This window comes from Panthera leo, chromosome A2, assembly GCF_018350215.1.
Source record: "Panthera leo isolate Ple1 chromosome A2, P.leo_Ple1_pat1.1, whole genome shotgun sequence".
Lineage (NCBI taxonomy): Eukaryota > Metazoa > Chordata > Mammalia > Carnivora > Felidae > Panthera > Panthera leo.
In genome coordinates, this window is record NC_056680.1 from 17,575,415 (window position 1) to 17,592,303 (window position 16,889).

The 16,889-nt window shown below is 51.8% G+C and overlaps 1 protein-coding gene and 1 long non-coding RNA gene across 9 annotated transcripts in view; one reads left to right on the top strand and one right to left on the bottom strand.

Annotated features, from left to right (window-relative positions):
* Positions 1-2,996: 2,996 nt before the first annotated feature.
* The window catches only part of PFKFB4 (6-phosphofructo-2-kinase/fructose-2,6-biphosphatase 4), a 41,435-nt gene continuing 27,542 nt past the window's right edge, over positions 2,997-16,889 (bottom strand). For 3 of the 7 annotated variants that reach the window (XM_042929246.1, XM_042929248.1, XM_042929243.1), the window contains 4 exons: positions 15,367-15,496; positions 15,197-15,259; positions 14,116-14,180; positions 9,970-12,029 (listed from right to left, as the gene is read on the bottom strand). In XM_042929246.1, coding sequence (XP_042785180.1) covers positions 11,970-12,029; positions 14,116-14,180; positions 15,197-15,259; positions 15,367-15,496 — 318 coding nt within the window. In that variant the 3' untranslated portion in view covers positions 9,970-11,969. Of the gene's footprint in view, positions 3,467-9,969; positions 12,030-14,115; positions 14,181-15,196; positions 15,260-15,366; positions 15,497-16,889 lie in introns of those variants that run through there. The other 4 variants (XR_006199830.1, XM_042929244.1, XM_042929245.1 and 1 more) reach the window with 4 other exon arrangements.
* Positions 11,727-16,734, top strand: LOC122214301. Of its 2 annotated transcripts, none has more exons than XR_006199832.1 (4): positions 11,727-11,776; positions 13,933-14,130; positions 15,452-15,540; positions 15,818-16,734. It is a non-coding gene; the product is annotated as an uncharacterized LOC122214301 (long non-coding RNA). The 2 variants fall into 2 exon arrangements; XR_006199831.1 differs by having other exon boundaries at positions 11,740-11,820.

The window sequence follows — 16,889 nt, forward strand, 5'->3', positions numbered from 1 at the left end:
AGAAATCAAACTCCCTGTGCCAAACATGAGGGTCTCAACAAGATTGAGTGTCCTCCATCAGCAAAACTAAAAGGCAACCAATGGAATGGGAGAAGATATTTGCAAATGGCATATCAGATAAAGGGTTAGTATCCGAAATCCATAAAGGACTTATCAAACTCCACACCCAAAAAACAAATAATCCAGTGAAGAAATGGGCAGAAGACATGAATAGACACTTCTCCAAAGAAGACATCCAGATGGCTGACACATGAAAAAATGCTCTACATCACTCATCATCAGGGAAATACAAATCAAAACCACAATAAGATACCGCCTCACACCTGTCAGAATGGCTAGCATTAACAACTCAGTCAACAACAGATGTTGGTGAGGACGTGGAGAGAGAGAATCTCTTTTGCATTGTTGGTGGGAATGCAAACTGGTGCAGCCACTCTGGAAAACAGGAGGGAGGTTCCTCAAAAAACTAAAAATAGAACCACCCTACGACCCAGCAATTGCACTACTAGGTATTTACCCAAGGGATAGAGGTATGCTGTTTCGAAGGGACACATGCACCCCTATGTTTATAGCAGCACTATCAACAACAGCCAAAGTATGGAAAGAGCCCAGATGTCCATCGATGGATGAATGGATAAAGAAGATGTGGTATATATATACAATGGAGTATTACTCGGCAATCAAAAAGAATGAAATCTTGCCATTTGCAATTACGTGGATGGAACTGGAGGGTATTATGCTAAGCAAAATTAGTCAGAGAAAGACAAATATCATAGGACTTCATTCATATGTGGGTGGAATTTAAGATACAAAACAGATTATCATAAGGGAAGGGAAGCAAAAATTATATCAAAACAGGGAGAGGGACAAAACATAAGAGACTCTTAAATATAGAGAACAAACTAAGGGTTGCTGGAGGCATTGTGGGTGGGGGGATGGGCTAAATGGGCAAGAGGCATTAAGGAAGACACTTGTTGGGATGAGCACTGGGTGTTATACATAGGGGATGAAACACTGGAATCTACTCCTGAAATCATTATTGCACTATATGCTAACTAACTTGGATGTAAATTTAAAAATTTAAAAACTAAAAAGAAAAAAAGATTGAGGGTCCTCCAATGACACTCTTGATCTCAGGGTCATGAGTTCAAGCCCCACCTTGGGTGTAGAGTTTACATTAAAAAAAAAAAAAAGTTCCAAGTTCAGTCCCAGCAACAAATGGGGCTCTTCGTGCTTCCTGGCTCTGCAGACACCACACACATTTCCCACCCCTCCCTCAACCTTTATATTCCAGTTGAAATACCACCTCCTCCAGGAAGCCTCCCAAGATGTCAAGTCTGAGTTAGGGCTCCCCTCTGTGACTCCCCCCGCCCAACACAAACAACCCCCTGGGTCATGTGGGTGTCTTCTGCTACTCTGGGGCTCTATGAGGCTGGGCTAGTGTCTGTCTTCTGTATCCAGCACAAGGGCCATGCATGCACATAGTAGGTGCCAGATAATTGAAAAAGGAAAGACAAGCTCCCCTTCAGCCCACTGGCCTCTTTCCCCTGAGTCCCAGTCCTGAAATCACTCCCCCTGGGGGTGGGCTGCCTCAGTGCCCCCAGTCCTCGGTGCCACCCATAGGAGGGGCCTGTGGCAGCAGGCTGTCTTCTACTTTCCCCTCCGGTCCCACCCTCCACCCTACCCTGTCCTGGGGCTCCCTTTTCCTGGGCTTCTTTCTAGGCTTGGCAAATAGAAGGCAAAGGTGGGTGGTCAGGTGGGAGAGGAGAGTGCAGGGGTGGGGCTGCTCCCCCCTACTCCTTCCCCAACCTCCTGCCTGCAGTCAATATGTGCCACCCCATAGCCACTCCTCTCTCCTCCTTCTCTTTCAGGGCCATAGTGCTCAGAAACGGAGACTTATCTAGGTGGCCACAGGAGTGAGTGACTTCAGAGATCCCTCTGGTGGACAGATTACAGGAACTGAAACTGGAGGTTTGGGGACCAATACGTGGCTAAGGGATGGTCCCACACCAGGTACCGGTAACCCTTCCCCACTTTGCCCCTGTAGGCCTGTGGACTGAAAGGTCTCCTGATGTTAGCCCCTGGTGCTGCCCCGACCTAAGTGGCCACTTGAACCTGTCTATAGCTCTGTAAATGGCCCCTGTATTGAGCGCTGACCTCAAATGCCCAGCCCCCAGTGTGTGGCCAACGTGTAGTGGCAATTCTGCATGGGGAGCACCCAGTGATGCCCAGAAAGCCCAGTCCCTGACAGGGGGTGGGCGCAACCTGTCAGCCCAGGCCTGAGACTCTGGGCCAGGAGAGGTGAGTGCTGTGAAAAAAAAAAAAAAAAAAAAAAAAAAAGACGGGGCGGGGTGGGGGGATGGTGCGGGCTCGCCTGGGTGGCTCAGTCGGTTAAGCGTCGGACTTTGGCTTAGGTCTTGATCTCACGGTTCGGTTCGGTTCGTGAGTTCGAGCCCTGAGTCAGGCTCTGCTGACAGCTCAGAGCTTGGAGTCTGCTTCCGATTCTGTCTCCCTCTCTCTTTTGCCCCTCCTCTGCTCTCTCTCTCTCTCACACACAAAAATAAACATTAAAAAATTAGAACAAAACAAAACAAAAATCACGGGCCCCAAATGACGTCCCTCAGACCAAGTTCCCAAACCAGGCCTTGATACCCGATCAAATTGCAGTTTCAACCTCTCCCAGAAATGTAGTCTTAACCGGTCAGTCAGGAATTTTTCAATCAGCGCCACTGAGTCGGCCTCTTGCTCCTCTCCCACCCCTCAAAGAAAGATGGGGTCGTCTGCATGATAAGACACCTTGCTTCGCCCCCCCAGAAAGAGGCCAGGTCTGGAACATCCTTTTCTTTTGCTAATAACCTTCCTGCTCCCACCCTCCTTCTATAGAAACCTTCCGAATTGTCCCACTCCTCAGAGCTCCCCTCCACGGGTAAGATGAGATGCTGCCCACTTCAGGAATCACTTAAGAAAGCCAATTAGATCTTTAAAATTTACTCAGTCGAATTTTTGTTAATTAGCAATGCTGAAGTAGAGGCCCCTGCCATTCCTCTTCACCCAGCACCTGGGCCCCTTTCTTCCACTTGAGAAGGCAGAAATGCCAGAGACTCACTGGCTCGCTGTCCTTCGCCCCAGGGCAAGGGCCTTTGTCCAGGCCCAGCCAATCAGAACCCTCCCAGGAGTTCGCTGGGGGGCTGGCTGCCACGTCTGGACAACAGAGAGCCTCCTTCGAGGCTCAGGGCTCGAAGTGTCTGGGCTATATGAGGATCCTGCAGTGTCTGGGCTATGGTGAGGATCCTGCGGTGGCGGTGGTGGTGGCTTGCTCAGCAGGCCAGAGCAGGACGGAGGTTTGGGCTGGAAACGAGCTGTCCGGCTCTGAGTCTTGTCCTCCGGCCCCCTCGGTGGCTCTGGAAGCTACACAAGTTCCTTTTCACAAATTCTGTTTCTGATTAGGTCGGGCAGAGACCGTTTCCTGCAAGTGATAGAGATGTTGTCACCAGGAATGGCAGAAGGTGCTGCGGGGAAATAGAGGTGGGTCCGGACTGGACATTTGTCTGGTAGGAGCTGAAGGCGGTGGAAATCCAGCTAGGATGAAGGGAAAGGCTCTAGCGAACCTGGCAGCCTGAAGCCACCGCTGGGGGTGTGGTATAATAAAAAATACGTGTTCTTAGTCCCTGCTTCCTGGCACCGGAGTTCCTAAAAACACTTGGATTTGCTGTCTTTCGTATGCTAATAAGACTCCCGGCCAGGGAAAGCCAAACCCTTTAGAAAGGTTCTGGATGGGGGCAGGTCACCATAAAGACCAAGCCATGAATAGAGGGTAGGAACTTTCAGCCCAAGCCGGGGAGGTGGGGGGTGGAGATTCACTTCTATCAACCAGAGGCCAATGGTTTTTTTTTTTTATAATCAACACCAGCAATATCAAATTTTCTTTCCTTTCAAATATAAAGTTTTAGGGGCGCCTGGGTGGCTCAGTTGGTTAAGCGTCTCTTCATTTGGCTCTTGACTCTTGGTTTCAGCTCAGGTCATGATCTCGCAGTTTGTGAGTTCAAGCCCTGTGTCGGGCTCTGTGCTGACAGTGCAGAGCCAGCTCTCGGGATTTCTCTCTCTCTCTCTCTCTCTGCCCCTCCCCGGCTTGCTCTCTAAATAAATAAACAAACAAACATAAATTTTTTTTTAAATAAAGTTTTAAAGTCAAAACATTATTTTAAAAATTCTAATCCAAGTATTTTATGATCTATGTAACTTGGTTTCTAGGGTTTTTGAAGGCAAGGTCTCCCAGTACCCCACTTCTACACTTGTCCTTAAACTTGCAAAGGCCGGTGATTTAATTAATGGTGCTTCTGTAATGAAACCTCCGTAAAACCCCCTACATAGTGGAGTTCTGGGAGTTCCCAGATTAGTGAACGCACTGATGTGCTAGGAAGGCAATAGCCCTGGTTATCCTGGAAACTCCACGCCACCCTCTCCCTCTCCCCAGTACCTCATTCCATACATCTCTTCCATTTGGTGGTTCCTGAATTGCATCCTTTTTAAATGCAAATAAAGTGTTTCCCTGAGTTCTAGGAGTCATTCCAGCGAGTTATTGAATTTGAGGAGGGGGCTTAGACCTGATTTATAGCCAGTTGATCAGAAGTTATTGGTGGCCCTCTTGGGACTTGGGACCAGCACCTGAAGTAGGGTCAGTCTTGTGGGACTGAGCCCTTAACCTGTGGGGTCTGCACTAATTCAAGAGTTGGTGTCCAAATTGGATTGAATTGTTGGACACCTAGTTGGTGTGGGAGAATCAGAGAATTAGTTATTGGTGTGAAAAACCCCACAAAATTTAGTGTCCCAAGTGGCATCAGAAAACAAGACACCACAGGTAGCCCCTCAGGTGAGGAATCCATTGATACTCGGGCTTTGGAAGGCCAAGGGCTTCACCTTAAAACATGAAGGGCCTGAGAAATGCACTGACTGCTGCCAGGTGGTTGCTTTTAACAGCATCCAAGCAGCTTAAAGAGAACAACAGGGTCAGATTCCCAGCTGCTGTGTGTCCAAGCACAAATGGAAAACTTTCTCCGGGCGCCTGGGGGGTGCTCAGTCGGTTAAGCGTTCAAGTCATGATCTCATGGTTCATGAGTTCGAGCCCTGTGTCAGATTCTCTGCTGTCAACACAGAGCCCGCTTCAAATCCTCTGTCTCCCTCTCTCTCTGCCCCACCCCTGCTCAGGCTCACGCGCACTCTCTCTCTCTCTCTCTCTCAAAAATAAATAAACATTTACATTAAAATTTTTTTTTTAAACTTTCTCTGCTTTGCAAAGGAGTCTCCTATCTCTTGCCGCCATGGGGCTGAGACAGCCCATTATCAAACCCATAGGCAGATTCTACGGCTTCCAGATGAAATGCTGAGGGAATTCACAGCCTCCCTAAATCTTTAATGTGAAAGTCAGGCACTGCTCAGGACAGAGCACCGAGAGTGTGCAGCGACACTGGGAAATACTTCGCAGGCCCACATCCACTGGCCTTACCTTCCTTGACCCACGAGCATCACCTGACACAGCGGGGCACTCCCAGCTCCCCCACGCTCCCCACACTGCTCCTTCTCACACCGTCTGCTGGCTCTTCATGTTACGCTCGTAATGTGGGGTCCCTAGGGCTTGGTCCTCAGGTGCCATTTCTTCTCTATTTATATTCCCCTTGAGAGCTCATCCAGTGTCACGGCTCTAAGCACCGTCTACACACTGATGATGTCATTTCTTATCTCCAGCCCAGGCCTCAACTCCAGACTTCAAGATCCAACTCCTGTCACACCTCCACTTAGATATCCAGCTGGCATTTAATCTGAATGCGCCTTCAGCCGAACTGCCCCATGCAGACTTTCGTATGTCCACAGTGGTGACCCCACCCCTGGGCACCACGTCTTTCTCACAGGCCTTCATCCACATCAGCAGCCAATCTTGGCTCTACCTTCACAATTTAGGCAGAATCTGACTACTTCTCAGCAGCCCCAATGCCAGCATCAAGGTCTCTCACCCGGATTGTCACAGTGGCTCCAGACAGGTCTCTTGACCTCCACTCTGCCCCACTGAAGTCTATTCTAGAGGCGGCAGCAGCCAGAGGGACCCTTTAAAAATGTTCATTGATGGGGTGCCTGGGTGGCCTCAGTCGGTTAAGCATCCGACTTCGGCTCAGGTCATGATCTCGCAGTCTGTGAGTTCGAGCCCTGCGTCGGGCTCTGTGCTGACAGCTCAGAGCTTGGAGCCTGCTTCGGATTCTGTCTCCCTCTCTCTCTGCCCCTCCTTGCTCATGCTCTGTCTCTGTCTCTCTCTCTCAAAAATAAATAAACATTAAAAAAAAAAAGTTCATCAAATCAACTCACTTGGCTCAAAGGCCTTCATGGGCCTCCTATTTCCAAGGCCCCATATCACCTGTACCCCATGACCTCTGACCTGGCCTTCCTCTTCTTCACTCTGGCTTCTGCAGCCATCCACTCCATGGCTTCATCCAGGCCTTTTGGCCACCTTCTCAGTGAGGCCTACTTACACGCCCTCCCACACCCTCTCCTCTGTCCCAGCGCCCTGGGAGGAATTACATCCTTATGTATTTCTGTACTGTGTCTCCCACGGCAGTTCTGTGACAGCAGGAGTTTGCCTGTCGGGCTTACTGCTCTGTCTCCACAGCTTAGCCCACAGTAGGCACTTCACCTGTTAACAAATTACACAGGATGAAGATCTATGAATGAACTCAGAGGAAACATTATTGTTTGCAAGGGGAAGCCAACTCTTCTCCTTCCCCTCTTCCCAAACTCCTCAATAACCCCAGTGCCTTAAACTAAAGATGCATTCCAGTGGGGTGCCGGGTGGGCTCAGTCGGTGGAGCATGTGACTCTTGATCTCAGGGCCGTGTGTTCGAACTCCAAATTGGGTACAGAGATTACTGAATGATAAAATACTAAGGAAAAAATAATAAAACATTAAAAAAAAAAAGATGGATTCCAGCATGTCTGGAGATCTTATTACAAAGTAAAATGCAGAGGGGAAGGCTTATATATCAAAGGAACTGTAAGACTTTTGTTAACTTACCTTCGTGACAATGTGGAGAATATGTGCGAGGAAAGATTGAGGTCCTAGACCCAGGAGATAAGAACCTAAGTTTAGATTGGGCTGAATTTATTGATACAGGTGCACTGGACAGAAATTTTGGATTCAGTGTGCTGGCTTAAGCCACTAAGGCTTGTTCTGTGTGTCTATCTGGTTGGCTGGAAGACAGCAGAGTCTCCCTAAATGCAACAGAGATGTCCAAAGCCCCCTGGTATAATGTAGAAGAAAGAATCCAAAACCTTAGGAAGATTCATTCATTCACTGAAATCCAATGTTGGGCTGAGTTCATCAGACAACTCACTCAGAGATACTCCCTTTACCATCATTTAGAAGTTCACTGCCAAGGACATCATCTTTGAAAAGTGATGCTATTTCTATATAAGGTCACATTGTGAAGTACAAGGCTTAGGTCTTCAGTGTATGAATTGTTTTGTGGGGGGACACAATTCAACCTTTACTTAACAAGCACCGTAGTCACTGTCCTCCATGGGTCAGGGATTCTGACTGGAGACACCGTAATTGAGATGACTCCTTGATTTCAATGCAGATACCAGGACCCTGGGCACTGAGAGGCAAGTAGCAGCCTTGAGCTGCCAGAGGAGAGAGAGGTACAGAGACCATGAGATGCAGGAGACTTAGTGGTCATCTGAATGGCCTGGCCTGAAAGGATCTTTGCCAGGATCACCAGGCCCCTAGGACCAAAACCGACAGGGAGGCCCATAGAGTCCTCCTTGATGTGTGTAATAGAAGGACCAGAGGTCAGACCAACAGAGACCTGCCTGCAACAGAGAGGATTTTTTTTCTCCAACGTTCTAGGTAAAATCAGTTCATAAACTCAGGGGTCCCTGAAGGAAGTAGGGTGGGTGCCCTTTAAGGAAGGAGGGCCCTGTGCAAATGTTACTGGTTCATGCTGGCACTTTCTTCACAGTCCTTCCCAAAGGGACTTGTGGCCATTAACTAGGGTGTGGCCGACATTAGTTCTAATCTACCCCAAAGCCATGTTTCTTTTCTTTTCTTTTCTCTTTCTTTTTTTCCTTTTCTTTTACTTTTGAGAGTGAGAGAGAGAAGGGGAGGGGCAGAGAAAGGGAGATAGAGAATCCCAAGCAGGTTCTGCGCTGTCGGCGAAGAGCCCGACTTGGGGCTTGGTCTCACAAACTGTGAGATCATGACCTGTGCTGAAATCAAGAGTCGATGTTTAACCCACTGAGCCACGTAGGTGCCCCCATTTTCTTTTTTTTAAAGTAATCTCTATGCTCCATGTGGAGCTTGAACTCATGACCCCAAGGTCAAGAGCAATATGCTCCCCATCTTTCACTTTTAATAGTTTTGTTCAGTGGTGCCAGATGGCTCAGTCAGTTAAGCATCTAACTCTTGATTTCAGTTTAGGTCATGATCTCACAATTTGTGAGATCAGGACCTACATGAGCTTTGCACTGACAGCACAGAGCCTGCTTGGGATTCTCTTTCTCTCCCTCTCTCTCTCTGCCCCTCCTCCACTCACGCTCTCTGTCTCCCTCTCAAAATAAATAAATAAATAAATAAATAAATAAATAAATGAATAAATTACTTAAAGAAAAAACGTTCTGCTCAAACAACAATGTGCCCAGCCCCACACATGATTGGTTTAAGCCATACATGCCAACACTCCCCTTTGCTGATAATTGTATTTTAATTTATTAATATATAGTATATTATTATATTATAAATATAATTCAAATATTGCCGAAACCTGTATCTTTGCAACATTTCTTTCTATCCAAATACGCTTGATCTTAACATCCAATCATGGTCATTGTTTTCTAGCAATCCAAACTGCTACAAAATTTTTCAACATGACAATATATAATTGCTCTTTCTAGGTTGTGGTAGAACATTGGACCCGAAGAAAAATTCTCATAGTGTTAAATCTCATTCCTTCTGCTGTTGCTTTGTTGCTAAAAATCTTTAACACCTTCTTCCAAAAGTGCTGAGGCCTCTCAGGTCAGGTGTCCACCCAGGAACTCAGTGCCCAGAGACAGGGTGAGGACCATCAAGCTGTCTCCTAATTTCACCTGCCAGGAGGACCGTTGCAGCTGGAATCCCTCTGAACTCGGGGATGATGCCCAGGGGGTTTTTTCATCCATCATGACACAGCTGGGTAAGGCACAGCCATAGCCACTGGCAACACCAAACCACTCAGAAACAGCCCAGCCACAGCCACCTCCAACCTGACACACCGAGAGAGGTGCAGATGGGCACCCAGCCATGTCCAGCCCCATCATGTCCACTGAAGAGCAGCCCTGCCCTCCCAACAGCCCAGCCCCAGGGCGAGAGGTATGGAAAGTCCAGTGATTTTCTGGGGCACAAGAAAGGGAAAACCCTGCCCCTCATCTCATCTTCCCCAATCCAGAGGTAGGTGACAAAGAAAACACAACAGAACTAGCCAACACGCCCCCACCCACAGCCTCGTGCAGACCTTCCGTCCATCCTCCATCCAGCCCCTGGTTCCCCTCTCCAGGGATGCCGACATTTGAGATCAATAATTTCCCCTCATTGGTGCTCTGCTCCAAATGCCCCCTCACACATCTGCTTCCTGCTCAGGGATGAGCACCCAGAACCCTAGGTTGGCCCAGAGAAAACTCGGCCCTGTCCCTGCCCATGTGCACCAGGCCCAGGGCACACTCCAGGGCAAGACAGTTTCCTCTCCAGAGAGGGGTAGGCATGGAGGTGGGAGCTGGACCAAGGACCCCAACACAGACCTACGAGAGACTACAACATGGGAGTGTGCAGAGCCAGCCGGAAATACCTCACAAATGGAGAGATGGTCACAAGATACAACCTTAGATTCTTATATATTTTATTTTTTTTTTAAGTAAGCTCTAGGCCCAACATGGGGCTCGAACTCACGGCCCCGAGATACAGCTGCACACTGTACCAACTGAGCCAGCCAGGTGCCCAATTTTTTAAGAAAAAGTATTTATTGCAAAGAATGCTAGACACAGTGTAATGTGTGGCTGAGATCCAACAACCTCCATTCTGAAAAGAACGGGAAAGTGTCTTCAACACAAGCACATCCACCATCATGGATAGAACCAGTGGTCAACCCAGTGGGTTGCTGACCATGCAGAGACCACTCCAGGGCACAGGCAGAGAGGAAAGGCCCCAACCCACACCATGCCCCCAGGCTTCCTTCTGCCTTATCCCAGGCCTTGTCAGCTCCTGACTGCCCTCTGGGCACAGAGAAAAGGCCTCGCTGGTCATGCCTCAGCCAGTTCGAGGTCCTGGCGAAGTGGGGACATCCAGACGTAGGTGCCACCAACAAAAGAGTACCACTATGGCCAAAAAGTGAGTGTGTCCAAGTGACCGAGTCACCCAAGACTCTGGGGACACAGAAACAAAGGCTGTGGTCCTCATGTCCCAAAGGCAGTGGCATGGTCCCCTGGTCCTGAGTCTAGGGCTTGGGGCTCTGGCAGGAGGTAAGTCCAGAAGATCCTGCCCCAGCCCTCCACCGTGTCTGTCCACAGCCACTGCAGCACCCAAGGCTGACAGACTGCCAGCTGGGGCAGGGACATGAACTTCCCTCAGGGACAGGTGGCACCTGCAGGCTGCAAAGCCCCGGAAGGCTGGGAAAGGTGGGTTGTTCTGCCAAGGAAGGTTCCGGGTACAAGGTGGGCTCGGGATCCTGGGTCCTGTGGACGGTGGGGCGTCCGACTACAGGTCCAGACACCTCCTCACCCAGGCTTGCGACTTGCTGGGCAGGTCTCCTGCTCAGCTATAAAATGGAGCCCAAACCCACTGCCCAGCCTGCCTCTCTGGGCTCAAAAGAACTCAGGGGCGTGACAGATGGTAGCCTTCTGAGATCGTTTTCTGCCAGGCTCCCATACACGTGAATCAAAAGCTACGATATGGCTGAGAAAATCCTCCCCTGGACGGGTACCTCAGGAGCCCGCCCTTTCTCCGGCTCAGTCCCACGGGCAGAGGTCAATGAATGCCAGGACAGGCTTATTTTTCTCTGAATCGTTCACAGCAAATGCACGTCTCGGCCACCGGGGTACACTCCTGTGTGGACACAGGCGGCAACAGGCAAGAGGTAGCCTAGCAGGCAGGGCCAGGAGGGGAGGGGGACGGCAGCCCCTCCCTCAAGCACCTGGGTGTACACTGGGAAGAACTCACACAACCACCCTGTCTTTACGTGCTTTCCCTGTGCAGCAGGTGGGCAGGGGTGGCCTTGGCCATCAGCTCTCGCCAATGTTCCAGTGTGTGCGCAGTTGAGAAGCGGTGACCACAAAGGCTGTGTTCCCTGTGTGTTCTGTACATCATGTCGTGGTGAAGTGAGCACACTGCTCATACGAGTGGCCTAGCCAGTGGAGGTACCTGCCTTGGTGGCTCTACGGGTCCTGGCAGGGCAGGATGGGAAGGGCTCTTTCTCACCCAAGGCAGTGGAGCTCAGGCTGCCATGAAGACCTTGCCTCAGGCTCAGGAAGTGGCCACAGAGGAGACGGCGGAGCCCCTGCAGGGGTCCCCGGTCCACCTCAGACAGCTCGGCCTGGTGGGATCGTCACAGCAAGTGCTTTCTGTTCACATGTTTAGGGTCTCACACTTCACAAAGCCAACCGACCGGTGAGAGGACACCTCACAGCTGCAACAGAAGGACCGGGTTGCTAGGAAACCTCTCACCAGCCCAGGGCAGACGCAGTCTGGCCAAATGATTCTTAGCAGCAGGTCAGGCACCACGTATAACCCTGTCGCCATTAACAAGGAAGCAGGTGGGCTGTGCGGGGGCTCTGGGTGCCACCAACCAGGTGTGGCGTTGAGGATGATCCAGCATAGAAACTGTCACATGGAGCAGGGGCCTGTAATGATCTCATCTGCAGAGATCAGTACCTGCCTGGGGGTCGCAGTGGATGAGACATGGTCACTGGTGAGCAGGGACCGTGACGAGGGCTTCCTCTGGAGGCCTCGAGATATCTACATTCTGCAAAACAAACAACACAGAAGATTCACACTGTGGTGAGAATAGACAGACATCCACTGTCCTGCTGCCTACTTTCCTCATCACTGTGCACCTCTGGGTTCACATACTCACTCCCCAGGAGCCCTGGCTGCAGGACTCCGTTTCCCAAATTTCCCTAAGAGCAAGGGCCCAAGAGCCTCTCAACATATGGTGGGCGGACGAACACAAGTGTTCAAAGGCAGGGGTGGAAGATGCCCCCAGTTCCTGCTTGCTCCTTGCACACAGGCCGGGCATCACCCAAAGTAAGGCTATCTCCACCTCCTGCCCCAGGCCTGAGTCAACCAGGAGGAAACAGCTGGCTTGCATCCTCGCCAGTGGGGGGCAGGGAAGGGAACCGGCTCCTGGGGGCGACCTCCTCCTGGCTCGAAGTGTCGGTGGACAGGTGTCAGATGTAGCCCCAGCAGCTTGTGGAAATCTCGTAGTCTGTGGCGTGCTTTGTCCTCTCAGACCTGGGGTGGGGCACTCTGGACCTCCTGAAGCCCTCGGCTACAGATGGGCCCTGTCAAACCACAAAGTCCACTTCCTTCCACAGCTTGCTGGGCTGTGGCCTAAGGGATTGAGAGCCTGACACCTTCCTCAGCTCCCTGAGATGGTCCTATGGGACCCCCAAATCCTGGTGGCCCATCTTCTTGATTGGGGGCCCTCGCAACCATCACCTGCTGAAGCAGGTCACGTTGGGCCACAGCCCCATGTGATGTGATGTGCCCGGATCTGCAGGGAGGAAGACACTGCCCCCACGGGCACACCTGTGCGTGCCCTGAACCAGCCACTGGAATTGGAGGGGCAGGTGCAATTCTCATGGTGGGTGGGGCAGGCTTCCCGAGGGCCCCCTTTCCCATCACATTCCCAAGAATGGGCTAGGACCCGGGGATCCCGCCACCTGAAAGGAAACCAGCCAGGAACCTATGGCCAGCAGCAGTTTGCCTCTCAGAAGCCACCATGCAGAGGTGGGCAAGGTGGCTGCCACCTACCCCATGGTCATGCCGGCTCCTGTCCCGTTGATGCAGGCATCAGCCCCCAATGACTGCTGGCTCCAGGGGCTTCTCTTACCATCACCCTGTCAGTCAGTACTGGGGCCCAGTGCCTTCTGGGCTTTCTTCTGCACAAAGGGTGCCTGTTAGGACATGCCTTCTCCTGTGACCTGTGGGTGCCAGGCTAGGCCTGGGGCAGACTCTCAGGACAAATAGAGAAGTGGCCTACATGGTAGATGGTCCCGGTGATGGGCAGCAGTCTTAAGAACATGCACATATCTCTGCCAGTGGGGTTCAAGGTCGAGGGGTGGCAGGTGAGCAGCCCAAGGCTTGCACCTTTGATAGGGACCCAGAGCCCCCCATGCTCCACTGTAGGTGGCAGCAGGCACAACAGAGGCCCCAGGGGCCTTCTTGCTGCAGTAGACCTTGTGAATGAGGTCCAGAAGGGTGACTCCGGCCCTTGGCCTCAGTGAAAGAGAGACCTCACGTGGACATAGAAAGTGGTTCTGGGCAAAACTTTGAGGAGCTTCTATCTTAAACAAGGCACTGGGGGAACACAGGATAGTGAACTGCTCTTCTGCATGACAGTCTCTGTCTAGTGCCAACACCCTCTCAGTACCTGCACGGCCCTTTCTACAACAAAGCACAATACCACTTTAATTGTTAAAGGTGTGCTCAAGTTGGAAAAGATGCTTGTGAGGCCTGAGCTTGTAGGGGACTATGGAAGGATCCCCACATGCCCCCTAGTAGGGCCTCTTGCTTCTTTCCCAGCTGGGATCCCCCACCCCCTGGCTCAGACTGCTATGGTAGGGCTGCTGGGAAGAAGCCACCACACCCAGACGCAGGCACTGCCTAGCCTGGGGACCCAGCTCCAGGGATTTCTCCACCACCAGGCCAGCATCCTCGGGAAGGCCTAGCCCAGAGCCATGACCTCGCCCTGGTGATAAGACAGCAGCTTTGGCAGAGAACTCCAGCTCACTCTGGCAGGCACCCCAGTTGGCTCTGGGCCTTGAAGATGCTGTGCCTGGATACCCCCAGGAATATGCTCGCCCCCACAGCAATGACCCCGTTGCTACCTGAGGCCTGTCCCGGTGCGTATTCACAGCCATCACGTTCAGGAATATCGACTCCACTTTACAACCTGCCAAAGGGAAGATGGAAATCCATTTCCCCTCCTGGAAGGCCGCTGGAGCCACAGAGGGTAGAAACGTCTCTCAGGTCGAGGCCTGGGGTATGATAGACTAGACAGCCATCCTCTGCCTCGTCCTGGTCCTCTCACCCTTAGGCAGCTCTGCAGAGCATGTGAGGAAGGATGAGGTACCCAGTCAGGCCCACATTTATCACGTGCCACAGCGCAGCCTTGGTGAGGAGCCCAAACACCCAGGCAGGGCTACACCTAGGACCCAAGCTGCCCACTGGCGGGGCGGAGGGCAGTCTAAGGAGTGGCGGGCCTGAGCTCGGCATGGAGTCATTCTGTGAGTCTTCAGAGCCGCCAAACCACTTACAGCCCAAGCACACTACGAACACAAGCCCGACAGGCCAGGTGTTCAATGCAATGGGGGACGAGGGGATGAGTACACACGGGAATGACATCAGCTGCCACTAGGCTTTACGGTCATTCTCCGGAGGACACGACCACCTGAGGGGTGCCTCATGGCCTGTGTTGAAAGTGAGGAGCTGAGACCCAGGAGCTCAGGCCCTGCACCCAGAATATTTTAAGGCCCAGGTCCTGGAGGCTTTGGGGCTTTACGGGGGTTTCAGAAAAACCAGTAGAAAAGCCCCTCATGTGGGTGGGTGATGGTTGAGGATCACTGGAAAGGCACCAGTGGCCACAGAAGTTAAAAACAAACAAACAAAAAACAGAAAACAAAAAAACAACAACTAAAAATTATAAATTGGGAGGGGTGCCTCCCTGACTGGCTCAGTTGGTAGAGCATGTGACTCTTAATCTCAGGGTTGTGAGTTCAAGCCCCACACTGGGTAGAGAGCTTCCTTAAAAAAAAAAAAAAAAAAAAAAGGTAAGTTGGGAAAGGTAGTGGAGTGGGCAGAGGAAGAATGAGTCCCTAAAGGAATTTCAAGGGATCTGCAGCAAAATCGTGGAACCCTGTGGAAAGCCAGCATCTGGCAACCAGGTCAGTGTGCAAGAAGCTTCCTTACCGTAAGCCACAGGGGTCAGCTTCAGGACGGTGTGCAGTGGACACTTGAGGTAGGGCAGCTGTTCTGTGGACACAGATGGGGAGGGCTGGCACGCCAGGGACGCCCACACGACAGTCCCACTGTCTCTCTCACATACACACATCCCACCTCCCTGGGGGCCCGGCCCGCACCTGCGGCCTTATCCAGGAAGTAGGCCAGGAGGCAGCGCATCACAGCCTGGTGGCAGATGACCAGCACATTCTCTTGCCTCTCCAGCTCCATGATGACAGGCTCGAGCCGCTGGACCAGGTCTTCATAAGACTGCAAGTGCAAGTGGGAAGGGTCCCTCAGGCCCTGCTCCAGGGGTAAGTGATGGAGACATCCTGGGTACCAGCTACCTCCTCGGTCCTAGGATGCTCACCATTCTGGGAGGTTGCAGACTGGTATCCTCCAGCCTGGCCCCTGGGGACCCTCTAGGACAGTGAGATGTCCAGTTTGAGAGGGGAGCTGGGAGGGGAGAAAGATGGGCAGCCTGGGAAAGGGATTGCGTCCTCCACCCCAGGCCAGGTCCCCGGAGGACTAGAGGGCAGGGCTGGGCCTCAGGCTGCCATCCTAAGGGGCCACCTCTGTGCTCACCTACAGGGCCCTTGGCTGAACCCTCCACTGCTGGAACTCACATGCTGGCAACTGAGGACTGGTAGGAGGCACTGTGCCCTTCCAGCCCACAGTAGATGGAGTGCCCAGAAAGAGCTGTGGGGGCAGGGGCAATAAAGGCTGCCAAAACTTCCTGGAGCAAGACCTGTCCGCATGCCTAAGGGCCCAGGAACAATGATCCTGGCAGTCTCCCTGCCCTGTGCCTCCCCTGGGTGCTGGGAGGTAGCTGACAAGGGACACCTTAGACCAATCCCTCAGCCATGAGGTTTAGAGATTTCCACCAGGAGACCGAGTCCTCTTTGCACACAACCAGCAAAACAAATGTCTCAAGCTGGGAGCTGAATGTGCCTCCACGCTCTGACTGAGAGCAATGCCTTGTAGTTCTGGAGGAATCCTAGATCAGTCCTTTTGGTAACTGCTGTTTTCCTGTATTCTCAAGTCTGAACAGCCAGCTGCTTTACTCCTTTTTATTGTTATCTGGGTCAGTTTTAAATCTGAGCCCTGCCTCATAGTACAACAGGAAAAAAGTAATGCTACCCAGAGCTGTGCTTTTCCCGAAGACAGTACAGCAAAGGGGCCCAGAGTCTGGACTCTGGGGTGGGGATGGGGACTTCCGCATGTGTACGTGTATGTGTGCATACACTTGTGTGTCTGTAATGGTATCTTTATTTGGCTACTGCCCTAGGCCACCTCCTGGAAGTAGGAGATACTGGAGTCAAAGGCCACCTATTTCTGACCTGGGGCCTGGGCTGAAGCAGGAGCCAGCCTGAGGGAAGGAGACAAGAGCACATGGCTTGTAGTGGTCACGACTCAACTGGGGAAGGTCTCCCTATGTCTGCATTCGGGGGCCTGTGTCTGGAGTCACAGGGAGGACACAATCCCTGTGATACCCCGGGGAAGGGAAAAAGGCAAAGGTAGGGAACACTGGGAAGCAGGGATCCAGAGTCTCAGAGGTGGGAGTCCGTGCAGCACTGTCCAAGGCGGGCAGGGACTGCGTGGCCTGGACCCCATGGCTGGGAGGTGATGGAGATGACACGCACACCCAGCCTGGCCAAGCTCT